Source organism: Spermophilus citellus, assembly GCF_964194105.1.
Source record: "Spermophilus citellus genome assembly, chromosome: X".
Lineage (NCBI taxonomy): Eukaryota > Metazoa > Chordata > Mammalia > Rodentia > Sciuridae > Spermophilus > Spermophilus citellus.
In genome coordinates this window covers 69,538,045-69,565,175 of record NC_138190.1, presented here as the reverse complement: position 1 = coordinate 69,565,175, position 27,131 = coordinate 69,538,045, and the positions used below count along the sequence as shown (strand labels likewise).

At 38.4% G+C, this 27,131-nt stretch overlaps 1 protein-coding gene across 9 annotated transcripts in view; it reads left to right on the top strand.

Moving 5' to 3' along the window:
• Nucleotides 1-859: 859 nt before the first annotated feature.
• TAF1 (TATA-box binding protein associated factor 1) overlaps nucleotides 860-27,131 on the top strand; it is an 81,789-nt gene continuing 55,517 nt past the window's right edge. For 3 of the 9 annotated variants that reach the window (XM_081277353.1, XM_081277355.1, XM_081277352.1), the window contains exons 1-21: nucleotides 866-1,060; nucleotides 1,965-2,079; nucleotides 2,215-2,331; nucleotides 6,917-7,036; nucleotides 8,047-8,288; nucleotides 8,694-8,912; nucleotides 9,337-9,555; nucleotides 10,065-10,272; nucleotides 11,756-11,932; nucleotides 12,413-12,540; nucleotides 12,638-12,745; nucleotides 12,883-13,056; nucleotides 13,798-13,971; nucleotides 14,188-14,292; nucleotides 17,700-17,900; nucleotides 18,066-18,207; nucleotides 19,291-19,421; nucleotides 20,541-20,621; nucleotides 26,089-26,238; nucleotides 26,397-26,516; nucleotides 26,773-26,948. In XM_081277353.1, the coding sequence (XP_081133479.1) occupies nucleotides 881-1,060; nucleotides 1,965-2,079; nucleotides 2,215-2,331; nucleotides 6,917-7,036; nucleotides 8,047-8,288; nucleotides 8,694-8,912; nucleotides 9,337-9,555; nucleotides 10,065-10,272; nucleotides 11,756-11,932; nucleotides 12,413-12,540; nucleotides 12,638-12,745; nucleotides 12,883-13,056; nucleotides 13,798-13,971; nucleotides 14,188-14,292; nucleotides 17,700-17,900; nucleotides 18,066-18,207; nucleotides 19,291-19,421; nucleotides 20,541-20,621; nucleotides 26,089-26,238; nucleotides 26,397-26,516; nucleotides 26,773-26,948 (3,287 nt within the window). In that variant the 5' untranslated portion in view covers nucleotides 866-880. Of the gene's footprint in view, nucleotides 1,061-1,964; nucleotides 2,080-2,214; nucleotides 2,332-4,016; nucleotides 4,087-6,916; nucleotides 7,037-8,046; nucleotides 8,289-8,693; nucleotides 8,913-9,336; nucleotides 9,556-10,064; nucleotides 10,273-11,755; nucleotides 11,933-12,412; nucleotides 12,541-12,637; nucleotides 12,746-12,882; nucleotides 13,057-13,797; nucleotides 13,972-14,187; nucleotides 14,293-17,699; nucleotides 17,901-18,065; nucleotides 18,208-19,290; nucleotides 19,422-20,540; nucleotides 20,622-26,088; nucleotides 26,239-26,396; nucleotides 26,517-26,772; nucleotides 26,949-27,131 lie in introns of all 9 variants that reach the window. The other 6 variants (XM_081277354.1, XM_081277357.1, XM_081277359.1 and 3 more) reach the window with 5 other exon arrangements.

Sequence of the window (27,131 nt, the reverse complement as noted above, 5' to 3'; positions counted from 1 at the left end):
GATCCTCAGCACCACATACAAACAAAGATGTTGTGTCCGCGGAGAACTAAAAAATAAATATTAAAAATTAAAAAAAAACATATATTGACTCGGTTTTTAAAGATGTGATAATGGTTCTGTGGTTACATAATAAGATAACTACTTTTAGGACTGAGGAACCCATGCTAGTGTTTAATTTTTTGCGTTGCCGGTAATAACCCAAGGGCTGTGCTTGCGTGACCACGGAGTTACATCCCCCAACCCACTAACCCACTTTCAAATGATTCAGGGGAAAAACATTGTCAATCTAGGTGAAGAGCCAGTTAATTTTAATAATCTTTCACATTTCCGAAAGTAAGACGTTGTGGGGAAAATCTACTACTATGGGGAAATGTAAATTCAAAACAAGTAATTTGCACCGATACCTCTGCGACAGCTGGGGGCTGCCTGAACAATTCACTGCAAATTTCACTTTGGAAAGGAGCAGTAAAATCGCAGGCAGCACCAAACAAACGAACCGATCCCTACCCTTACTTCCCAGTACCGTAACGTGGTGACCGGCAGTTTCCAAGACACAGGACACTGGCCACGTGACTCCACAATCCCTTCTGAATGGAGAAAGATGCTTTGCCCTTTTCCGGTGCAAAGCGAACGCACGCGCGTACCTGAGGGGGCGGGACCGAACAGTTTCTTTGACCAACCGCTTCCCACCTGCCCAACCTCGTGATCTCGCATGGTCGAATCAAAAACGGCTAGTAAAGTAGTAACACCGATCTATTTCCCTGTAGGACAGCCGGTCTTTCCGGTTGCTTTTTCCCTTGTTCAACTTCCGGTAGGGGCATGTAGGGTCAAGGAGCCCTGTTAGTCACTTCTGTGCGACTGATGTTTTTATTTCCGGTCCATGGGACCAGGCTTGGATTTGCTGCTGTCCGCAGTCGCTGCCGGCAGTACTGCCGCCATCATGTCCGACACGGACAGCGATGAAGATTCTGCTGGAGGCGGCCCATTTTCTTTAACCGGTTTCCTTTTCGGCAACATCAATGGAGCTGGGCAGCTGGAGGGGGAAAACGTCTTGGACGATGTGAGGGGGGGGCGTGGGGATAGGGCTGTGGGTGGTGTGGCTAAGGAGAGTTGAAGGAGCAAGCAGAGTAGAGGCTGCTTAGGAAATGAGAATAGAAGACGTTATTAACGAAAGCGAATAGTACTGTATCTTCATAGATTTTATTAAAGAGTAGTGTAGAGCGAGAGGGTGCAGTTATGGGCAAGGTTGGGGAGAAAAGAGGGAAAACAGGAGACAAGTAAGAAGGTCTGTGGTGCGGGGTGGGTGGCTTTGGAGATTACGTTTTACTTGACCAAACAATTGGTGAACCTAGTGAAGTTGCTTTCAAACCTTTAAAATTAGAACCTTGGAAAATCTTGAAACTACATTTTTGACATCGCTGACTTGGATGGCTCTAGAGCCAGCAACAGTCCTTGGGTTCTAGCCCTAGGCAGCAGAAAAGTGAATGTTACAACCATCGGGGCGAGGGGAAGGGGGCTGACCTCTTCTGGTCCCAGTGTGTTCCAAGACATTCATGACACTGTTACCAGTGTCCAAGTGAAACTAGCTGCTTTGACTTCCCTTTCATTTATTTTCAAGGAATAAAGCTGTTGACCAGTGTTCCCCTTCCCCTACAACACTCCTGCACTAAAGAGTTAAAAGATCAGTTCTAATCCGGATGACCTCAGTGCTTTGGCCTTTATTTGGAGAACTGCTGTTCTTGGTGGTGGTTCTTTGAATAGTCTTGTTACCTTAAAGTGTGGCCATGAAATTGGACATGGTACTTTATTTAATAAAGATCTGATAAATGTGGAGTTTAGTGGATTTACTATACAGTTCTTGAGTTTAGCAAGCACACTGCAGAATCATTTTTCATGTGGATATATGGTGGTTATGAACCAGGGAGTCTGGGACACTTTCGATTCTGGTGCTGTCCCTTTTTCAGGAGTGTAAGAAGCACCTGGCAGGCTTGGGAGCTTTGGGTCTGGGCAGCCTGATCACTGAACTCACTGCAAATGAAGAATTGACTGGGACTGACAGTGCCTTGGTAAATGATGAAGGTGAAGTCTGGGTTATGGGGAGGAAGGTGGGGGAGGAGGCTAGCCACTTACAGCACATGTACTTTTAAAGGGAACTATTTGAAGGAGTCAGAATTCCTTGGCTATTTCTTGAGATTCCCCGCTTTTTATTTATAGGTTGGATTAGGAGTACAGAAGATGCTGTGGACTATTCAGACATCAATGAGGTAGCAGAAGATGAAAGCCGAAGATATCAGCAGACAATGGGGAGTTTGCAGCCCCTTTGCCACTCAGGTGATTCTTTGGTGTCTTGAATATAGAATTCCATTGCATTTTTATGTATGTAGTCTGGGCTTTTCTTTTCTTTTTTTGGGGGGGAACTGGGGATTAAACCCAAGGGCGCTGTAAACTGAACTATATCCCTAGACTTTTATTTTTATTTTCTTTATTTGAGATAAGGTTTTGCTAAGTTGCAGAGGCTGACCTTGAACTTGGGATCCTCCTGCCTAAGCCTCCTGAGTCGCTGAGATTACAGGAGTATACCACCATGTCTGGCTTGGGCTTTGGTTTCTCTGCCTGCTTTCTTTATTTTGGGGAGGGGAGTACCAGGGATTGAATTCAGGGACACTTGATCACCGAGCCAATCTCCAGCCCTATTTTGTATTTTATTTAGAGACAGGGTCTCACTGAGTTGCTTAGTGCTTTGCTTGTCTGCCTCCTGTCATTGTTCCTTCTCCACGTGTTTGCTCTTCTTCCTTTGTCAGTTCCAAGTAGCTGCTATCCTTTTTTGTGTGTTTTCAGACAGTTTTGCCATACTCAAGCTTCTATTCCTCATACTGTTAAGTCTGAAATTCTCAATTAATGATAAGGATGATAATGCTTTCTTTCTTGATCTCTGATATTTGAGTACTAACAGGGTTCATAGCACTGTTTTCAGATGCTTTTCAAAGTTGGAGTCTATGAGCTGGGTGTGGTGGTGCATGTCTGTAATCCCAGTGGCTTGGGAGGCTGAGACAGGAGGATCGTGAGTTCAAAGCCAGCCACAGCAAAAAGTGAGGCACTAAGCAACTCAGTGAGACCTTCTCTCTAAATAAAATACAAAAAAGGGCTGGGAATGTGACTCAGTGGTAAACTGCCCCTGAGTTCAATCCCAAGTAAAAATAAAGTTGGCATCTGTGAAACAAGCTCAGTCTTTGTCCTCAAAGAATTGATAGTACAAAAAGGATTAAGTATACAGTTTCATATACAAATGAGCATTTGTAATTTCTGGCTCAAATTGCTCATTACCAGTATGCTTGCTTACAATATTAGATTTTTTTCCCCATTGTATGGTGCTGCATTGTAGAATCAGAATTTCAAGATTGGTCCCACCTGTAGCCACAGTGAATTTGAAAGGCTTAGGCAGGAGGATCAAAGATTTGAAGCCAGCCTGAACAACTTAGTTTTATTTATATAAAAAATAAAAAGAATCGGGATATAGCTCAGTGGTAGAGTACCCATGAGTTCAATCCCCAGTCCTACCAAAAATATCGAGCTGGAAGATGACTTAGTGATTATCGATTCTTAGCATCCTAATGGATGAGGACAACTTGAAGAGAATTTTATTAAAATGTGAAACTATCAAAAGTTCTGCAGTTAGCTAGTGGCATATCCTAAAATTTAAGAATTCAGTTCGTTAGATATTGAGTACCTGTTTCATGCTATAAACATTGATAGGCAACATGATGCAAAGGTAATAAAATCCATTTTTTTAAATCTTTTGGAGCTCTGTTTCGAGATCTTGAATTTAAAGTGGTTCATCATAGTTTATTCTTGTAGTGCCCTATGCTATCTCTCACTGCTTGAAACTTTTATGTGAAATTGTTTTTTATTGTCCACCTCTTCAAATTAGATTTTGTGCTCTTGAGAAATGCAGATAAAACCTTTTTTTTTTTTTTTTTTTGAGAGAGAGAGTGTGTGTTTTAATATTTATTTTTTAGTTTTCAGCGGACACAACTTCTTTGTTTGTTTGTGGTGCTGAGGATTGAACCCGGGCCGCACGCATGCCAGGTGAGCGCGCTACCACTTGAGCCACATCCCCAGCCCCTGATAAAACCTTTATAAATGCTTGAGCTTAGTGGGGTTGGGGCTGTGGCTCAGCGGTAGAGCACTTGCCTAGCATGTATGAGGTCCTGGGTTCGATCCTCAGTACCACATAAAAATAAATAAAATAAAGGTATTAAAAAAAAATACTTGAGCTTAGTTTTTTTGAGGGCCTGTGAATGGATTTGGGTATTACTTATAAAAAGGGAATTAATGGTATACAAACATAAGAAGTAACCCATGAAAAATATTAGTTGTACACTGTGCCTTCAGGGATACTGTTATTTTGGGGACAATGGAATAAACAAATATAAAACAAATTTTCATAGTATATAAAACAAGCCCACCATAAGCTCATGTTTGTGTATAGTGTTACATTTACTTGTTTTTTCTACAGGGAATTGAACCCAGGGGTGCTTTACCACTGAGCTACATCCTGGATCTTTTTTATTTTGAGACAGGGTCTTGCTAAATTGCTGAGGGCCTCACTAAGTTTCTGAGGCTAGCCTTGAACTTGGAATCTTTCTGCTTCAGCCTCCTGAGTTGCTGAGATTCAGGTGTGCATCACTATGCCCAGCTAGAGTGTTTAGTTTAGTTTTGGTGGAATACCACAATTACTGTCAAATTGCATACCTATTATTTTTGAGTACCTTGGCTTACGCTAAAGGGGAAGTGGCAGCAGCTCTGATTTTTCAGGTTCAATTTTCTTGTCTTTACTAGGGATGGTAAGTTAGTAATATGGGGAAATTGGTCAGCAGGTTTTCTTAAAAGTAATGGAAAACTTCTGAGTAGCAAAAAACAAATATAGAACAATTTTTTAGCACCTTTATACATTACTTGCAATTTGATACCGTAAAGAATTGTAAATCAACATAGACCGTTAAGTGAGAAGTAGGTGGTATAATGAAAAAGAAATGGACTTGGGTTCAGAATGTCATAGGTTCAAATTACAACTCATATTCAGTGTGACTGTGGGCAGGTTATGTGGTCTCTGAGGCTTGGCTTTCTCATTTGTAATAATCTGTTGGTTTTCTTGTTGGTGATAATGTTGATCTCATTAAAATGCCTTGTGAGGGCTGGGGATATAGCTCAGGTTGGTAGAGTGCTTGCTTTGTGTGCATGAGGCTCTGGGTTCAATCCCCAGCATTAAAAAAAAAAAAAAAAAAAAAAGCCTTGGGAGCCAGATGTGGTGGTGCACTCCTCTAATGCCAGCAGCTCAGGAGGTTGAGGCAGGAGGATCACAAGTTCAAAACCAGCCTTGGTAAAAGTGAGGCACTAAGCAACTCCATGATACCCTGTCTCTACATAAAATAATGAAAAAAATAGGGCTGGAAATCTGGCTTAGTGGTTGAGTGCCCCTGAGTTCAGTCCCCAATAGCCCCCCCAAATATGCCTTATGAGAATTTTGATTTGAAAGTGCCTACATAGTATAGTACTGTGGTAGATGCTCTGTAAATGTTAAGTAGCCTTTCTTCCTATGTGATAGATTAGAGAAGTATTATTTGTTGCTCTGGAGTTTTGATTAAAGAGCAAAAGTGACTAACTTGGAGACTGTTCTCACAGGCTAGATGTAAAGTTTTCAATGTCTGGAATAGGGTGACAGTTGTGGAAGATGATAGCCAGGGTCAAACTTGGGCAATACTGATACTGCATCAGTATGACTTAATACAGAATATGAGATACAGAGTATGAGATACAGAATAATTCCTATTTTGTATCATTATTAAGAAGATTATATATAAAATAGCTAAAAATTCCCAGCACATAATGGAAGCTTAATGAATGAAAATTGTAATTACTGCACTAATGATTGATTGGAAAAACATACAAAGCAGCTTGACAGACTGATCAAGGAGAAAGTCAACTAAAATCATAAGGTGGGAGAATGAGGATGGATGTGGCATTGATAGTAACAGAAGGGGATATCTGAGTAGTAAAGTTCTATGGGTGGTAACAGATATGATGGAATTATAGATGTGCTAAGTCAGGGCAAAATAATACAGATTTGGGTTTGGGACTGGTAAGGGCAATTATTGAGAAAAGGAATTTGGGATTATGCAGGAGAATAAAAGAGCATTCAGGACCAAGTATTAAGTGTTGCTGGTGGTTAGAGAGCAATGAAAATAATAATAAACTGCAAAAAAAAAAAGACTGTCCAAGACTTGGGAGATGAGAATAAAATCTGATCTTACGAGAAACTGACAAGAAAATTTTTCATTTCAATTATAGATTGAGCAGGGTGAAGATAAAACAGAAGTAAACAATATGATTAGGAAAAGGGGGATGGGGATATAGCTCAGTTGGTAGAATGCTTGCCTCACATGCACAAAGCCCTGGAATTTAATCAGTAAAGATTTCAAATAGCTTTTGAAGCTTTCTCATGTTCTGTATGAGGTAGTAAGCATTTGGCTAAAACCATGAAATAATATCTTTTTTGAAGGCAGAAGCTATATCTTCTGTTTTTTTTTTTTTGTACCTGTGATTGAAACCAGGGGCACTCGACCACTGAGCCACATCCCCAGCCCTATTGTATTTTATTTAGAGACAGGGTCTCACTGAATTGCTTAGTGCCTCGCTGTTGCCAAGGCTCGCTTTGAACCCATGGTCCTCTTGCCTCAGCCTCCCGAGTTGCTGGGATTATAGGTGTGTGCCAGTGCACCCGGCGTTCTGTGTATTCTTAAAGGCTATGTATAGTGCTTCTTATTGTGCTTTAAATTATCGAGTGGCAAGGAAGCTCAAGGCTATTGTCCAGCATTCTGCATGTTGAGGAGGTAACTACTTTCTTCTTTTTTTTTAGATTATGATGAAGATGACTATGATGCTGATTGTGAAGACATTGATTGCAAGTTGATGCCTCCTCCACCTCCACCGCCAGGACCAGTGAAGAAAGATAAGGACCAGGATGCTATTACTGGTGGTAAGTAAAGACTGTCTGTTATTGTTCAAGGAACAAATTTACATTCATAAATCCAGGCTTTTGTTACCCATATGAGAGATTATTAAATTAAACTGCTAGGAAAGGATAACACTTCTAATAATGATTTATATAATCTCAGATGTTAGTATTAAAGAGAAACTTTACCTTTAAAACATTTAACAGTATTTTGAACTGTAGTCAAGAAGTAGTAGTTTAGGTCAGTGATTCTCAAATCTGACTGCTTATCAGAATTATCTCAAGTCTTTAAAAATGACAGCTTACTCTCATTCTTAGAATGTCTGATTGAGAGAATCTGGGGTAGAACCCAGGAATTTTCAAACGCTTTTCCCACAGGGGAAAAAAAGACTTTCCTAAGAATTTCTGATGCAACTAATTTGCATACTCACATTTAGAAACTACCTGTTCAAAAGAGACAATCTAGAATATAACAGTAATAACCTTGTCATGGGCTTGATTGGGAAGAACACCTTTGGTCTCCTGTATTTTGGTGATATGTTAACCCAAATTTTTTCCTGTTGGAGTTTCAAGCCATTTCTTTTTTAGTCTGGAGGCTGAATGTCACTGTTAACTTTGTGCGTAGATTTTATTTTATGCCAAACAATCTCATCATTATCCTGTGGGCTTAAAATTCTCCATTTTATGGATTACTGAACTGGACAGCATAGGACCTGACTGATATTATAAGTATTACATTATTTTGCTTTTCGTTACATTGGGCACAATATTGGTCACTTATGGAAAGTAGTAAATGTAGTAATAGTGTTTGTTTTCTCTCGTCACAATCCTAGGGTACCAGGTACAAGGTGAGTTGGGCATGGTGGGAAGAAATGAGTTGGATAAGTTTTCTGGGTTGCAAACTAGTAATCTGGGTGCTTGGGACTTTATCCCCTGCCATTAAGCCATGCATTTAGCCTAGAGTGGGTATTGACTGAATTTGAGGAATTATGCTAACAGTTACATGCCAAAGGCGTTTTTCTTCCTTGTTGCAGTGTCTGAAGATGGAGAAGGCATCATCTTGCCCTCCATCATTGCCCCTTCCTCTTTGGCCTCAGAAAAAGTGGACTTCAGTAGTTCCTCTGACTCAGAATCTGAGATGGGACCTCAGGAAGCAACACAGGCAGAATCTGAGGATGGAAAGCTGACCTTACCATTGGCTGGGATTATGCAGCATGATGCCACCAAGTTGTTGCCGAGTGTCACAGAACTTTTTCCAGAGTTTCGGCCTGGAAAGGTACTTACTGTGGAGAGTGTCCATACTGCAAATCACTGACCTCTTCCAGATACTGAGTTCTGTTGTTCAGATGCTGAGTATAGAATGAATAGGACTTAAGGGTTTCCTTATTCAGTAACATAATTGTCTATATAAAAGCTGTTTATGCTATATTAGGTCTTTTTTTGAACTTGTGTATGTTTTTATAGGACATGTGTTCTTATTAGAAATTGTCCTATTATCTCAGAAGAACTAGTCCAAATTATTAAGAGAACATTACTTTTGTTATGTATTTTATAAATCTGAATGTAGCACTCCTCAATTTCTCTATAGTAGAATAGATCCCTTGAGAGTTTTCAAACAAAAAAGCTGCTATTTCCTATCTGACATTGAGTCTCTGACATAGTAATATGTCCTGTGTTCTAGGTGTTACGGTTCTTACGTCTTTTTGGACCAGGGAAGAATGTCCCATCAGTTTGGCGGAGTGCTCGGAGAAAGAGAAAAAAGAAGCATCGGGAGCTGATACAGGAAGAACAGATCCAGGAAGTGGAGTGTTCAGTAGAATCAGAAGTCAACCAGAAGTCTTTGTGGAACTATGACTATGCTCCACCACCACCTCCAGAGCAGTGTCTCTCTGATGATGAAGTAGGCAACACAAAGACCTGGGTTAAGGCCTATAAGGAGAAAAGATACAATTCTCCCTAGCTTATGTCAAAATTGGAAATAACACCTCATCAGGCTGAGTTTTGTGCTAATTATCAGTGATTAATTATGAATCAAGTACAGCAATTGTCCCTTCCTTGGTATAATAGTATTTGATTTAGGTGGGAGTAGCAGTCGCAGGCAAGTATGGTGGGTGATATAGTGCTGAATAAGAAAGTTTGAATAAGAGGCAGAATGTGCCATAGTATACCTCCGTTTTTTACATTCTAACTCCAGGTAAAGATTCCTAGTCAAGAATCATCTTCTTGACTCCTCTAAGTTCTCCTTTTGATTGTTAGTTCCCTATAGACTTAGGATATCTGGGATAGGGAAATTCTCCCCTTTTGACTTCCTTGCTCTGTTACAGATTACAATGATGGCTCCTGTGGAGTCCAAGTTCTCCCTGTCAACTGGAGATATAGATAAAGTGACAGATACCAAACCAAGAGTGGCTGAGTGGCGTTATGGGCCTGCCCGACTGTGGTATGATATGCTAAGTGTCCCTGAAGATGGCAGTGGATTTGACTATGGCTTCAAATTGAGAAAGACTGAACATGAACCTGTGATAAAATGTGGAATGATGGAGGTAAGAAACACTGAAAAAAGGAATCTGTGCTTAGTACTCTTATCACCTTTTTTTTTTTTTCCTAAGCTTTTTAGAAGGGGAGATATGTGGTAGGAAGTGTAGGTGTTTAAGGCTTTTGCTTGGTTTGGTATGATATATCATCCTGGTAATAGCCCTCATTCTAAGGATTCTGTTTGTGAAATAAGCTGTTCCAAATTAGGAGTGGGAGAGGAAAAAATATTCTGTTATAAGGTGGTTCTCTTAAGTACCACTTTTTTTTTTTAAAGAGAGGTAGAGAGAGAGAGAGAATTTTAATATTTATTTATTTTTAGTTATCGGCGGGCACAACATCTTTGTATGTGGTGCTGAGGATCGAACCCGGGCCGCACGCATGCCAGGCGAGCGCGCTACTGCTTGAGCCACATCCCCAGCCCTTAAGTACCACTTTTGATATGTCTTGTGTATCTCTGGTATGATATTTGGAGTGGGAACTGACCAATCAAGGGCTTGTTTCTTTCCTACTTCTACAGGAATTTAGGAAACTTGAGGAAAGCAATGGCACTGATCTTCTGGCTGATGAAAACTTCCTGATGGTGACACAGCTGCATTGGGAGGATGATATCATCTGGGATGGGGAGGATGTCAAACACAAAGGGACAAAACCTCAGCGTGCAAGCCTGGCAGGCTGGCTTCCTTCCAGTATGACTAGGAATGCTATGGCTTACAATGTTCAGCAAGGTGTGCGTCTGTGATGGCTCTTTGTTTTGGGTCTGAACTCGTGATTGTAGTCCAAATTATTTTTCTTTTTTTTTTTTTTTTCATATTTTTTCTTCTGGTAGGGCTGAGGATTGAACTCAGGGCTTTACACATGCTGGGCAAACACTCTACCATTGAGCCATGTCCCCAGCCCATTCTAGTTTCTTTTTTTTTTTTTTTTTTTTAATATTTATTTTTTAGTTACAGGTGGACACAGTGTCTTTATTTTACTTTATGTGGTGCTGAGGCTCGAACCCAGAGCCTCACTTATGCTAGGCGAGTGCTCTACCTCTGAAGCCACAACCCCAGCCCCCATTCTGGTTTCTTATTAGAAAAATGTGACAGCCATTTTGAAGTTAACAAAGCTTTATAGTATACTTTTGTTTCTAAAGCCCAAATTTTTTCAAATTTAGTTTTTTTTATTTCTTTATGTGGTGCTGAGTATCAGACCCAGTGGTTCATACATCCTAGCCAAGTGGTCTACCACTGAGCCACAACCAGCCCCTAAAGCCCCTTTATCTTTGCAATCCTAGAATTTGCTTTTTATCTTAAATAGGTTTTTTAAAAGTATGCCATGCTTAATGTAGAGCACTTTGAAAATGCAGTATAGTGTCAGAAAGAAAATCACCAGTAATCTATCCAGAGATTATCACGTTAAAATTTTGATGTGTTTTCCTTGACTTCTGTTTTGATATATGTGTAGGCATATTTGAGCTCATTTCTGTATGTACGGTTTTATATATTGTACTTTTCTCAGCATATTTTTCTATGTTATTTCATAGTTCTTTGTAAAAATGTTTAATGACATGGGAAATATTTTAAATGAAAAAAAAAAAAGAATCGGTATACCTGATAGTCCATTTATAAAAATGAAAGAAGCAGCAGGCTCTATAACCAGAAAGCTTACTAAAAGGAAATATACTAAAGGGTTCACTGTAGTTATTTCTGATTTGTAAGATTACAGACAACTTCAATTTTCTTTGTACCTTTCTAAATTTCCCAAGTTTTTTTTTTTTTTGTTTGTTTGTTTGTTTTTTTTGGTACTGGGTTTTGAACCCATCCCCATCGCTTTTTTTGTATTTTATTTGGAGATGGAGTCTCACTGAGTTGCTTAGGACCTCAGTATGTTGTAAAGGCTGGCTTTGAACTCAGTAGTCCTCTTGCCTCAGCCTCCCGAGCCCCTGGGATTCATAAGCATGCACCTGTGTCCAACTGTTAGCATGTTTTAACATATCTTTCATTGCCATAATTTACTTTGCCAGTCCTTTATTAAACATTTGGGCTGACTATTAGAAACAATATTGTAATGAACATTTTGTCTGCAACAGTTTGTAAAAATTGAGATACATTGTATCAAATAGGCTCCTTTTTAGGAGCTACATTTGCTTTCTGTTTGCTTAGAATGATGATTGAAAGTGGCATAAAAGTTTTGTCTATTCCTGTTTTTTCTTCCTATTTTGACTAGGTTTTACAGCTACTCTGGATGATGACAAACCTTGGTATTCCATTTTCCCCATTGACAATGAGGATCTGGTGTATGGACGCTGGGAGGACAATATTATTTGGGATGCACAGGCCATGCCCCGGCTGTTGGAGCCTCCGGTTTTGACACTTGATCCCAATGATGAAAACCTCATTTTGGGTATGTTACTGGCAGAGGCCAGTGTACTTTCTCTATCTTTGATAGCTTTCTGCTAAAGTTAAGGGAGAAGAGGAAATCTGAAGGGTTGGAGAAGGTCAAAACCTATAAATTTATAGGTAACAGTTTGAGAGAGCAGAGTTGTGGCTCTGTTTCTAGTTTGTGTGTATTATTTAGGGAAAATTCATGTAGGAATGTGAGAAAGTAGCTCTTTTAAGAGGTCAGGCATTATTATTGTGGGGATTGATATTGGCCAAATTATATTGTTATTTTGTGTGCATGTACAAATATGTAACAACAAATCCCCGCCATTATGTACAACTACCATGCACCAATAAAAATATGGAGAAAAAAGATGTCCTGCATATAGAGTGAATTGTGGACTAAGAATGGTCTGGGAACATCTTTAGGAACTTCAGATATGTCAGTAGGTAATGTAAATCAGGGATAGCAATTCCAGAGTCATTTTTGTTTTATCCCCAGAGATTCCTGATGAGAAGGAGGAGGCTACTTCTAATTCTCCCTCTAAGGAGAGTAAGAAAGAATCATCTCTAAAGAAGAGTCGAATTCTCTTAGGGAAAACAGGAGTCATTAAGGAAGAACCACAGCAGGTCTGATAAGAGAAAAGGGACTTGGGGTTTAGAAGAACAAACAAAGGAAATGGAGAAGGGTAGTCTGACTAAGGTTTATTTTATGGTCTATCATTAGAACATGTCTCAGCCAGAAGTGAAAGATCCCTGGAATCTCTCCAATGATGAGTATTATTACCCCAAGCAACAGGGTCTTCGAGGTACTTTCGGAGGGAATATTATTCAGGTACAAATAAGCATCTTTTCTGTGGTGGAGGGGATCCCATAGCTTTGTTCTGATGAAGGATATGGGTAGATCTTACCTTGGCTAATTTACTAATTTAAATCAGTACTTAATTTTAAATTTTCTATTTCCCATTTTAGCACTCAATTCCTGCTGTGGAATTACGACAGCCATTCTTCCCCACACACATGGGCCCCATCAAACTTCGGCAGTTTCATCGCCCTCCTCTGAAAAAGTATTCCTTTGGAGCACTATCTCAGCCAGGTCCCCACTCAGTCCAGCCTTTGCTAAAACACATAAAAAAGAAGGCCAAGGTATATCTTAATCCTGGTTACAAAAAAGAAGTTATAAGGGCTGGGGTTGTAGCTCAGTGGTAGAGTGCTTGCCTAGCCTGTGTGAGGCACTAGGTTCAGTCCTTAGCACCACATAAAAATAAATTTTAAAAGAAGATGTTTTGTCCATCTACAACTAAAAAAATTTAAAAAGTAATTATAAAAGAATTGTGATGTAGGGCTGGGATTGTGGCTCAGTGGTAGAGTCCTTGCCTAGCACCGGCGGGACTCGGGTTCGATCCTCAGCACCACATAAAAATAAAGGCATTGTGTAGAGTCCATCTACACCTAAGAAATAAATATTTTTAAAAAAATTGTGATGTAAATTTGGAATGTGTTAGATATTATATTAAGGAATTGTTTATTTTCATAGATGTGATGAAATTTTATTTTGGTTATTTAGGAGAACATCCTAATTCTTAGGAGATATATAGGAAAATACTTCAAGCATTATAGTGACTTACAGCCTTCAAAAATGGTTCAGAAGAATTATAGAGAGTTATAGACAAATATGGAAAAATATGAAGTTATATCTAGGTAGTGGGATAATAGGTATTCATAGAACTGTTTTTTTAGTTTTACTAACGTTTGAAAATTTTTCACAATGGAGTTGAAAAAATAGCAAGGTAAAATATTTTTTATGTTTTCTCAGATTGAATTACATCAGTGTGTATAGTTATTGTCCTGTCAGTAGCTGGACTGTATTTTCTTTGTTCTGGACAGATGAGAGAACAAGAAAGGCAAGCTTCCGGTGGTGGAGAGATGTTTTTTATGCGCACACCTCAGGACCTCACAGGCAAAGATGGAGATCTTATTCTTGCAGAATACAGTGAGGAAAATGGACCTTTAATGATGCAAGTTGGCATGGCAACCAAGATAAAAAACTATTATAAACGGGTGAGTCTTTGCTCAAAAAAATTTTATTACTGTAGCTGTAATTACATTACATATCAATGATCTGTGAATATGTAGTTTTATTTATATTATAAATTTCTTGGGAGCATCAGTATTTTTGTGGTTAATATTAATAAGTGCTATGCTCATACAATATTATGTATTGGTTTATTGATTATATCCTGTGATAGTAATTTTAGTTTGCTGTGTTTCTCATAGAAACCTGGAAAAGATCCTGGAGCTCCAGATTGTAAATATGGGGAAACTGTTTACTGCCATACATCTCCTTTTCTGGGCTCTCTCCATCCTGGCCAATTACTACAGGTGAAGAATTCTTTCTATTTCTTATTCTTTTGCTAGGGAAATTGACAGATAAGGAGCTAGTTAGCCCAGAAAGAACCAATTATAATTGATTGAGATACTTTTACATGTATAAATTATAGCAAAGATCTGTATAATCTAAAAATTTTTTAAAATAATATTTTTTCTTAAAACTGGCCCTTAATAATGGGTGGGGTTTTTGATTTTGTTTTTCCTTCCTTTTTTTTTTTTTTTTTTTTCTGTGGTGCTGGTGATTGAACCCAGGGACTCTTAAACACTGAACAGTGCTCTACCACTGAACTACACACCCCCAATCCCTAATTGCGTTATTCTGAGGCTAAATAAAGAAGTTTTCTATAAATACACACTGATAAGTCCAGTAATATCTGTGTGACATATGGAAGTTAATGTAGGATTGGAACAACTGCCACATCTTCCAGACTGTTCCCCTTAAGCTGGAGCAGGCAGGCTCATGATCCTTGCTCTGAGTTCGTATTGCTCATTTCCTTCCCAGGCTTGCTGGAAATTACTATGTGCAAACCACATGGGGAGAGAAAATATTTTCACTTTCCAAAGTCTGTGTGTGCCTGTTAGTGTGTATGTAATGTAAATTTATGAATGTTTAATTCCTTTGTGTAAAATTGGTACTTTTTGGCAATGAGTTGTGATCTTTTTGAGTATTGGACCATACTTGGACCATCTATAGTCCTATGATAATGAAATATGCTTTTTATTTTTTGTTCTAATGGGTATTAGGTACACTGATAATAGCTTTTGCATATTTAAGGGAAAATATGGAGGTCCACAGATGTTGTGAGGAACTCTCTAGCATTGTTCTACCTTGATTTTTGTCTCTTCTTTTTTTTTTTTTTTTTTTTTACTTTTTTCCTTAAAAAGTTTTTAGTTGTCAATGGACCTTTACCTTATTTATTTATATTCATTGCTGAGAAATACCCAGTGCCTCACACATGCTAGGCAAGTGCTCTGCCACTGAGCCAAAACCCAGCCTTGTCTCATTTCTTTGGGCAATCTTTGCCATTTTCCTTACTCTTTTACCTAATTTATTTCACTAATGTTATTGTGTATCCTCCAGCTTTTTCTTTATCCCTTACATTTATATTCCATTTCCCTTTAAGGGTGTGTGCGTGTGTGCAAGTGTGTGCGTTGCTAGGGATAGAACCTAGGGCCTTATCACTGGGCTACACTCTCTAGCCCCTTACCACAATCTATCCTTCCTCCCCTTCCCACCTCCCCGCTTCCCTCTTTTGCAGTACCAGGATAGAACTTAATGGGTTATACAGGCTAGGCAAGCACTGTACCTCTGAGCTATATCCCTAGCCCTTTTCAAATTTTATTTTCAGACAGGATCTCTCATTAAGCTGTTCAGGTTGGTCTTTTTTTTCTTAATAAAAGTAGTCTTATAAATGAATGAATAAAACAAAGGTCCATCACCTTTGTTTTATTCATTCATTTATACGTGGGTGCTGAGAATCGAACCCAATGACTCACACATACTAGGCAAGTGCTCTATCACTGAGCCACAACCCCAGCCCCCAGGCTGGTCTTGGACCTACAACTCTGTCTCAGCCTTCCAAGTTGTTAATATTATTGGCATGTGTCACCATGCCTGGTTCCATTCTCCTTTTTTTGGTACTCGTGATTGAACCAGGGGTGCTTAACCACTGAGCCACATCCCCACCTTATTTTACTTTTTATTTTTTATTTTATTTATTTTTTGAGAGAGAGAGAGAATTTCAATATTTATTCAGTTTTCAGCAGACACAACATCTTTTGTTGTTGTTGTTGTTGTTGTTGTTGTTTTGTTTTTTTTTTTTTGTATGTGGTGCTGAGGATCGCATGCCAGGCAAGCGCGCTACCGCTTGAGCCACATCCCCAGCCCTTATTTTACTTTTTATTTGGAGACACTGTCTTGCTTAGTTTCTTAGGCCTTGCTGAATTTCTGAAGCTAGCTTTGAACTTGTGATCCTCCTGTCTGAGCCTCCTGAGCCCCTGGGGTTACAGGCATGTGCCATTGCACCCTACCCCCTCCATGCCCTTCCTTTGTAGACTCATTTTATTAGTGGCAGTGGGGACTGAACTCAGGGATGCCTTACCACTGAGCTACTACAATCCTAAACCATTCTCTTTTTTGGGGGGGTACTAAGGATTGAACCCAGGGGTGCTTAACCATTGAGTCATAGGGTCTCACTGAGCAGCTTAGAACCTTGCTGAGTTGCTGAGGCTGGCATTGAACTTGGCAATCCTCCTGCCTCAGCCTCCCAAGATGCTGGGATTACAGGCATGCACCACTGTGCTGGCACCAGCCCATTTTTTAAAATTTTGTTTTGAGATAGGGTCTAAGTTCTCCAGGGTGTCCTTAAACTTGAGATCCTCCTCTTTAGCCTCCCAAGTTGCTGGAATTTCTGGGATTACAGGGTTGCTCCACTACACCCATTCTTTTGTAATCTCTTAATGATCCTTTAATGTCTTTTTGTAATCCTTTTTCTGTCTACATTTCATATTCAGAACTTTTCTCACCTGTATAATGAAGATTGTCCCCTTTCTGTCAGCTTCTAGGATTTTCTGGGAAGGCTTTTCCTAGACTCATAGACTTCTTCCGTTGATCCCCATTTGGTTTCTACTTAAACTACATTTAATATTTCCTTATTGTCCCCTGTCCTCCTCTTTTCTTGTGTTTAGTTGTCTTTTCTGGCATGCTATTTCATTAATTGTTTTTTTCTGATTTTTTTTTTTAACTAATGCGCTAATTATATATATGTGTGTGTGTATACACACACACACACACACACACTATGGATTGAACCCTGCAGGTACTTTTTACCAATGATCTTACAGCAGGATCTCACTAAGTTGTTTAGGGTCTTGCTAAGTTGTTAAGGCTGGCCTCAAAGTTGCAGTCCTCCTGTCTCATTCTCCTGAGTTGCTGGGATTGTAGATGTGTCCCACCATGTCCAGCTTCAGTAAATATTTTGATCTTACCTGTTGTGTGTCAGATGCTATGCAGAGATTTAGAGCAATAGCATACTAATACTTGTTAGTTTATAAAGTAATTTTTACATGTAATCTTCATAGCAATCCTCTGAAGTATAGGCATTTTAAATATCTCCATTTTGTAGAAAATTAAGCTCAGAGAAATTAAAAAACTTATCCGACTTCATAGAACAAATGGCAGAGCCAGCCTCGTCTGAATCTGAATCTTATATTTTCCTCTGACTCTAAAAGACAATGAGTAAAAAACAGTCTAACCTTTCTTGATGTATTCCATATGATAGTTCATTTATTTTATTGGATAAACTTAGACTAATGGAGCAAGTTTGATTTTCCTTTGTCATTACTTGACTGAATTTCCTAGGACTAATCTGTCTGATTTTTGTGTTTACTTTTGTTAGGCATTTGAGAACAACCTTTTTCGTGCTCCAATTTATCTTCATAAGATGCCAGAAACTGACTTCCTGATCATTCGGACAAGACAGGGTTACTATATTCGGGAATTAGTAGATATTTTTGTGGTTGGACAGCAGTGTCCCTTGTTTGAAGTTCCTGGGCCTAACTCCAAAAGGGCCAATACGCACATTCGAGACTTCCTCCAGGTAAAATGGGAGTGTGGGTCGGGGGTCAGGATGCATAAGAAATGGGTATCTGGATTTGGGGACACAGGAAAGATGAAAACATCTGAGCTCAGCAGAGAAAGGGACCCTGGTGAGGATATCTATCCTTTCCTTTATCTAATAAAATACATTTGGTTTGTTGGGCAGGTTTTTATTTACCGCCTCTTTTGGAAGAGTAAAGATCGGCCTCGGCGCATCCGAATGGAAGATATAAAAAAAGCCTTTCCTTCCCATTCAGAAAGCAGCATCCGGAAGAGGTTAAAGCTCTGTGCTGACTTCAAACGCACAGGTCATCAGCGTGACCAGTTACTTTTCCTTTCTGTAATTTTCTCATAATTTCAAAGAATTATGATGATTGAGTTAAAGGATAAGCATACAACTGATAAAATAGATTGATGGCCTTTGGAAGGAGAAAGTAGCAAATCTTCTAACTATGGAAGTTTAGATTGCTTTTTTTTAAAAAAAATATTCTTTTAGTTATTGATAGATCTTTATTTTATTTATTTATATGTGGTGCTGAGAATTGAACTCAGTGCCTCATACTTGCCAGGTAAGTGTGTTACTGCTGAGCCCCAGCCCAATCTCAGCCCCAAGATTGCTTTTTTCATGGCTTTTTTTTTTTTTTTTTTTTTTTTTGTACTGGGGATTGAACAACCCAGGAATACTTTACCACTGAGTTACATCCTGAGCCCTTTTTATTTTGAGTCAGGGTCTTGCTAGATTGCTTAGTACCTCACCAAATTGCTGAGGCTGGCCTCGAAGTTGAGATCCTCCTACCTCAGTCTCCCGAGTTGCTGGGATTATAGGCATGTGCTCAGTTTTTTTTTTTTTTTTTTTTAATTAAATGATAGCTACTTTTTTTTTTTAATATTTATTTTTTAGTTATCGGCGGACACAACATCTTTGTTGGTATGTGGTGCTGAGAATTGAACCCGGGCCGCACGCACGCCAGGCGAGCGCACTACCACTTGAGCCACATCCCCAGCCCATGTGCTCAGTTTTTGATTGCCCTTTTTTTCTAAAATTTTTTGTAGTTATAGATGGACAGAATGCTTTTATTTTTATGGTGCTAAGTATTGAACCCAGTCCTCTCACGTGCTAGGCAGGCACTCTGCCACTGAGCTACAGCCCCAGCCCTTGATTGCTTTCATGATGTTTGAACACTAGGGAGTTCAGTGTGATTGTTGGATGTTTTAAAATGAGATTCTGGAAACTTAACAGGACTTTTCTTGGTCAGATAGTCATGTTAATGGTGGTGAGGTCTATTATCATTTACATCATTGCCTATTTCAGTCTTTGGTTGCTCTACTTTCATTGTCAATAAATGTCAGAACCTTTAGAATTCAAAATGGTGTTTTTGTATCTTTTCTAGGGATGGACTCAAACTGGTGGGTACTGAAATCTGATTTTCGTTTACCAACTGAAGAGGAGATAAGAGCCATGGTGTCACCAGAGCAGTGCTGTGCTTATTATAGCATGATAGCTGCAGAGCAGCGACTGAAGGTGAGCAACTTCGTAGGTACTGCTTAGGCCTGTGACTTAGAGATGAAAGTTACTAGGTTATTAACAACTACCTAGAAATGCAAACTTTATGTGGTAATTTCTCTACTGGGAGAAACTACAATATACCTAAATCATCAGTGGGAAGACTTAAGGAAGGACTTGGGGTTTACTTGTTTATTTGGGCTCTTAACCGTGGAGCCACATCCTTAGCCCTTTTTGAGACTGGGTCTCAGTAAGTTGCTGAGACTGGCTTTGAACTTGTGATCCTCTTGCCTCAGCCTCCTGAGGTGCTAGGATTACAAGCATGTGCCACCATGCCCATTATTGTTTTGCTTTGAAAATTGGTGCTTATCCATTTGGGTGGTTAGTTCAATCTCTATAAGATGAGCATATAGGGGCTGGGTGCTGGGGTTGTGGCTCAGCGGTAGAGCACTCGCCTAGCACGTGTGAGGCCCTGGGTTCGATCCTCAGCACCACATAAAAATAAATAAAATAGGGCTGGGGATGTGGTTCAAACGGTAGCGCACTGGCCTGGCATGCGTGCGGCCTGGGTTCGATCCTCAGAACCACATACAAAGATGTTTTGTCTGCCGAAAACTAAAAAATAAATATTAAAATTCTCTCTCTCTCTCTCTCTCTCTCAAAAATAAATAAATAAATAAAATAAAGATATTGTGTCCAACCATAAAAAATAAAATATTAAAAAAGATCAGCATAGGGCTGGGGATGTGGCTCAAGCGGTAGCGCGCTCGCCTGGCATGCGTGCGGCCCGGGTTCGATCCTCAGCACCACATACCAGCGAAGATGTTGTGTCCGCCGAGAACTAAAAAAAAGTGAATATTAAAAAAAAAAAATTCTCTCTCTCTTAAAAAAAAAAAAAAGATCAGCATATAAGCAGGGGAAGTGAGCATCTCTATTTAGTTTTTTTTTTTTTTTTAATGGGTCCTAACTATCCTTATATCAGCTAGTAAGTTCATCAATAGCCTTAGGATATATACAGTGGTGATAGAATAAAGACTTTACAGAATTTACTTTCTATGCAAGATATACTTTAATATTTGATATTCAGTAGAATTTGTGCTCTTTGTGTTGCAATTGCATGAAATTGTCCTCTTCCAGGATGCTGGCTATGGTGAGAAGTCCTTTTTTGCTCCAGAAGAAGAAAATGAGGAAGATTTTCAGATGAAGATTGATGATGAAGTAAGACTTTACACTCATTTTTATTAGAACATTTCATTCATCTTTTTAAGGAAATAGCTGAATTGAGATACAATTAACATACAATAAGCTGCACATATTTAAAGTCTACTATTTAATATATTTTGACATATGTTTATACCTCTGAAATTCTCACTACAAAGATAAGTGTTAACTCTCACCTGCAAGTTTCTTTGTACCCCCTTCCAAGTCCCTTTGTCATACCTCTTTCTTTCCTCTTTGTGCCCTGGTAAGCACTGATCTGTGTTCTGTCAATATAGATTACTTTGCATTTTCTACAATTTTAAGTCAATGAAATTATACACTGTGTTTTCTTCCTTCTTTAAAAATTGTAACAAAATGTATATAATAAGGGCTGGGGTTGTAGCTCGGTGGTAGGAGCACTTGCCTCTCACGTGTGAGGCCCTGGGTTCAATCCTCAGCACCACATTAAAAATAAATAAATAAATAAAAATAAAGATAATGTGTCCATTTACAACTAGAAAAAACAATTTTTAAAAAGTATACATAATATTAAATTTAGCATCTTAACCTTTAAGCAAACAGTTCGTCGTACATTCACATTGTTTTATAATCAATTTCCAGAATTGTTTATATCTTGCAAAACTGAAATTCTGTACTCATTAAACAACTCCATTTTTCCTTACCTTCCACCACTGGCAGCCGCCATTCTAATTTTTATTTCTGTGATTTTGACTTCTGTAGATACTGCAAAGGTTTTGTTTGTTTTTGTGGTGCTGGAGATGAAATCTAGAGCCTTACTTTGCTAGGCAAACTCACTGAGTTTCACCACATCTCAGAATTTCCTTCTTTTGTAAGGCTTAATAATATTCCATTATATATGTAATGCCACATTTTGTACATTTATTCATCCATTGCTGGGCATTCTGGTCACTTCTATAATTTGGCTATTGTGAATAGTGCTGCTGTGAACATGTATACAAATATTTCTGCTTCCAGTTCTTTTGGAAATAAGATTGATGGATAATATACTAATTATGATATTAGTACTTGTGTTTAAAGCTTGTCCATACTGTTTTCTATAGCTGCTGCACCATATCATGTTCCCACCAGAAGTGTGCAAAGGTTCTGATATTTTTAATATCTTTGCTAGTATTATTAGTCTTTTTTCCCCAGCACTGGGGATTTAATCTAGGGGTGCTTTACAACTAAGCTACATCCCCAGCACTTTTATTTTTTGTTTTGAGACAGTATTTCATCAAGTTGCAGAGGCTGGTCTCAAACTTGTGATTCTCCTGCCTCAGCTTCCCAAATATAATAGCCATGCTAGTGGATGTAAAATAATATCTCATTGTAACTTTGATTTGTACTTTCTTAATAACTGATATTGAGCTTCTTTTTATGTGTCTTTTGGCCATATGTATATCTTCTTTGGAGAAATGTCTATTAAGAGGTCTTTTCCCCATTTTCTAATTAGGTTTTTTGGTATATTTTGTTATTCAGTTGTAGGAATTATTTAGATATTCTGGATATTAACCCCTTATTAGATAAATGATTTGCAAATAGTGTCTCCCATTTCAGGTAGGTTGCCTTTTGACCTAACTGATTGTGTCCTTTGATGCACATTCTAAAGTACTCCTGTTTTCTGTTTTTACTTTTGTTGTTTGTGCTTTTGGTGTCGTATCCAAGAAGTCATCATATCCAATCTCATGAAGCTTTTCTCCTATATTTTCTTCCTAGAGTGTTAGTTTTAATTCTTACATTTATTTTTTTAAAATACATATTTTTTTAGTCGTAGGTGGACACTTTATTTTATTTATTTATATGTGGTGCTGAGGATCGAACCCAGGGCCTCACACATTGCTAGCTCTACTGCTGAGCCACAATCCCAGCCCAACTCTTACATTTAGATCTTTGATTTGTTTTTTTTTTTGTTTCTTTGTTTTAATTTTTTTAGTTGTAAATGGACACAGTATCTTTATTTCATTTATTTTTATGTGGTGCTAAGGATTGAACCCAGTGCCTCACGCATGCTAGGCAAGCACTCAACTGCTGAGCCACAACCCCAGCCACTTTGATCTGTTTTGATTTAATTGTTATATATGTTATAAGGTAAGGGTCTAACTGACCTCATTCCTTAGCACATGGATATCCAATTTTCCTAGCACCATTTGGTGAAGTTTATTGTGTGTATCAATAGTTTATTTCTGTTATTGCATAAAGTATTCCATGGTATGAACTACCAGTTTGTTGACTCACTTTTGCAGGAATATTTTAATAATTTCCAGTTTTTTGGTGTATTTTTTCTTTCTTTTTTGGTACTGGGACTTGAACCCAGGGGTTCTTTGCCCCTGAGCTACATTCTCATCACTTTTAGTTTTTGAGACAGTATTTTGCTAAGTTTCTGAGGATCTTGCTAAGTTTTCCGGTCTGTCCTAGAACTTGGAATCGTCCTGCTTCAGCCTCCTAAGTTGCTGGCATTACAAGTGTGAACAGTCATGCCCAGCAGTTTTTGCTATTATGAATAAAGCTATTTTAAATTTATTTTTTCTCTTGGACAGATACCTAAAAATGGAATTGCTGAGACCTAATAATAATATCATATGTAACCTTTTGAGAAATTATTGTATTGTTTCTCTATGGGGACTATACAATTTAACATTCCTAACCAGGAGTATAGAAGGTTTCCAGTTATTCTCTGTCCTCATCAACACTTGTTATTTCTCTTTTTTAAATTTTTGCTTACCTTGTAGGTGTGAAGTGGTCATTCATTGTGTTTTTCTTAAATTATTATTTTAGTTGTGAATAGAATTTATTTATTTATATGTGGTGCTGAGAATCAAACCCAGTGCCTCACACATGACAGACAAGCCCTCTACCGCTGAGCCACAATCCCGGCCCTCATTGTGGTTTAATATTCCATTTTCTTAAGCAGGAGTGGTGATATGTGCCTGTAGTCCCAGTTACATGGGAGGCTGAGGCAGGAGTTTAAGGCCAGCCTGGACAACATAGCAAGGCCCCAAGTCAAATTTTTAAAAAAAAAAATTTTTTCATAATGGCTAAGAGAGTATCAAGCATCTTTTTATGTGCTTATTACCACCTAGATATAATCTTTGGTGAAGTGTCTGTCATTTCTTTTGTCTTCATTTTAAATTTTTTTCTTATTGATTTGAGTGTTTTTTATTCAAGACATTTGTTCTTTATCAGGTATATGATTAACAGAGATTCTCTCCCAGTCTGTGGCTTGTCTTGTTTTCATAGTATCTTAGGAAGAGCAGAAGTTCATCTTGTCAGTATTCTCTTTTGTCACTTGTGTTATACCTAAGAAATTTTTTCTAACACAAGTTTGCAAGAATTTTATGTTTTCTACTAAAGTTTCACTGCTTTAGATCTTACACATAGATCCATTTTAAGTTCATTTTGTATTGGGCATAAGGTAAGATTTAGGGTTCATTTTTTGGATATGAATGTCAATTTATTTACTCTAGTATCATTTGTTAAAGAGTCGAATGATCTTTTACAACAGGAATTTGATCATATCACGTTCCTGCTCAGAAACTTTCTCAGGCATCTTTTTTTTTTTTTTTTTTTCTTATAATACTGGGAACTGAACCCTGGGGCACTTTAACAATGAGCTACATCCCCAAATTAATTTAGAGACAGGGTCTCACTAAGTTTAAACTTAGGGCCTTGCCAAGTTGCTGAGGCTAGCATGGGCCACGGCAATAGGCAAGGCACCTCATTTTCTAAAGAAATAAATTGTTAGAATAATTCATAAAACTAAATGGTTTGGATCTTGCACATAATACTGACCTCCTTTAATTTCCTGACACTGCCTTGTACTTTAAGCTCCAAACAAACTGAAGTTAATTCAGTTACTTAAATTTCTTTGTCTTGCCTTTCAGAATTTTTCAGATGTTATTCTGTCTACCCAGAGTAATTTTTTGCCATTTCTCCACTATTTGACCTTCATCTACAATTTATGTTTTCTTTGAGGCTTTCCCTGAATTTTGAATTTATTCTCTCTCTGAATTCATATTGCATTATCCTCCTTGTCTTCTTTATGTATGCATTGCACCTTTTACTATCTTATGGCACTGATCACATTGTATTGAACTGGATTGGCTCTTTGCTTTTTCCTCACTAACATGAGGTCCATGAAAAAGTGTAGTACATACATATTTGTTAAATGAGTGAATGACTGTAAAAAGAAGCAGGAAATGAGGTCATGAAACTAGAAGGAAAGAGTTTGGATGTTTTCCACCATAAAAAATGGTAGATATTTGAGGAAATAGACATGCTTAATGATATTTAAATATTGCATAATATATACATATATCTAAATGTCACATGGTACCCCATATATTAGTACAGTTTTTATGTATTAGTTAAGAAACAAAAACACTATAATACATCTTTAAGATTGGAATGAAAAATGAGAATGTCTTAAGAATTTCAGAAGTTAAAGATTCTTATTAGCCTTTAAGATTGAATCTTAAATAGAGAATTGGCCATTTTCTAACTAATTGTATATACTCTTGTCTGGTCTTTGTGGGTAACCACATTTACTGCTTGTCTTCTATTTTATGGGATTAGTAGATGCCTTTTTTTTTTTTTTTTTTTTGGTTACAGGGATTGAACTCACGGGCACTCAACTACTGAGCCACATCCCCAGCCCTATTTCGTATTTTATTTAGAGACAGAGTCTCACTGCGTTGCTTAGCACCTCGCCATTGCTGAAACTGGCTTTGGACTAGTGATCCTCCTGCCTTAGCCTCCCAAGTCACTGGGATTATAGGCATGCACCACTGTGCTGGGCTAATAGATGCTTTTGATCAAACCGGTAGCAGGGATAGAACACACTTTAGTTTAGTGATGCTATGGTTGTAGCCACTGCTTTGAAAGCCAATGTTTAACTTGTTTTTATAATATAGGTCATTCTTTTTTTTTTTTTTTTTTGGCAGTACTAGGGATTGAGGCCAGTGGTGCTTTTCTGCTTACCTACATCCCTTGCCCTTTTTATTTTGAGATAGCATCTCAAAAATTTCAGAGGCTGGCCTTGAACTTGCTGTCCTCCTGCCTCAGTTGCCTGAGGAACTGTGATTATAGGCATGCACCACCATGCCCAGCATAATATAGGTCATTTTTTTTCACATTTTTTATTGGTGCATTATAGTTGTACATAATAATGTGATTTATTATTACAATTTAGGACATCCTTAAAAAAGCCATTTGAGCAATTGGACAGTGAAATGTTATCACAAGGTGCGCAGTGAAGCCTGTTTCTTGTATTCTTTACCATGGTTGAGATTTTTGACCTCTATTTAATATCATGATTGAGTACTAGGCAGCGATATTTAACTGTTGATCTTCATAGACAATTTAAGAAAGCATGAAATTGCTCATTATAATTATTCTCTTTCTTGATAAGGGCTACACATACAATAAATGTTTCCCACAGCTCTGAGATTCTTTTTCTGTCCCTTAGGTTCGCACTGCTCCTTGGAATACCACAAGAGCATTCATTGCTGCCATGAAGGGCAAATGTCTCCTAGAGGTGACAGGGGTGGCTGATCCCACAGGTTGTGGTGAAGGATTCTCTTATGTGAAGATTCCAAACAAACCAACACAGCAGAAGGTGAGATTGTCCAGATTTATAGAAGGAGAAAATCAGAGGAGGAAGAAATGAGGATTATGGAGTAGAGGGCTTGAAGAGTGGTTCAGTTGGCAAAATGACTTACATACCTACTATAAAGAGTTCATCTTAGGATTCTCACTTGTTTTTGTTTGAGGTAGGATGATAAGGAGCCTCAGCCAGTGAAGAAGACAGTGACGGGAACAGATGCAGACCTTCGTCGCCTTTCTCTGAAAAATGCAAAGCAACTTCTACGTAAATTTGGTGTGCCTGAAGAAGAGGTGAGTGTAGAAGAGGGAAACTTAGAGACTTTTTATATAGAGAAAGTCTAGGAGACAGATACAAAGAACTATCTGAGGAACTTTGTAGTATAGGTTATAGTAAATCTTGTATACTATTTCAGGAGTTAGCTTTCAAAAGCTTTATGTTTAATCTGCTGTGGGATGATTTTGTTTTGGGTCTGTCTATGTAATCATGTGCTTTGGTTTTTTCTTTTGAAATCTGTAAATTGTGTGTGTTTGTGCATTTGTCTCGTAGATTAAGAAGTTATCCCGTTGGGAAGTGATTGACGTGGTACGTACAATGTCAACAGAACAGGCCCGCTCTGGAGAGGGGCCCATGAGTAAATTTGCGCGTGGATCAAGGTTTTCTGTGGCTGAGCATCAAGAACGTTACAAAGAGGAATGTCAGCGCATCTTTGACCTACAAAATAAGTATGTTTCAGTGCTGCAGAAAACTCCAGCTGGAAGGAGGGGAAGGGTTTTGTTTTGTTTTAAGGTGCAAGGGATTAAACCTTTCCCATGTAGGCAAGTGTTTTACTACTGAATCACATCCCCAGGCCCCAGATATTCTTCTTTTTGAAATATTTATTTTTTAGTTATAGGTGGACACAATAT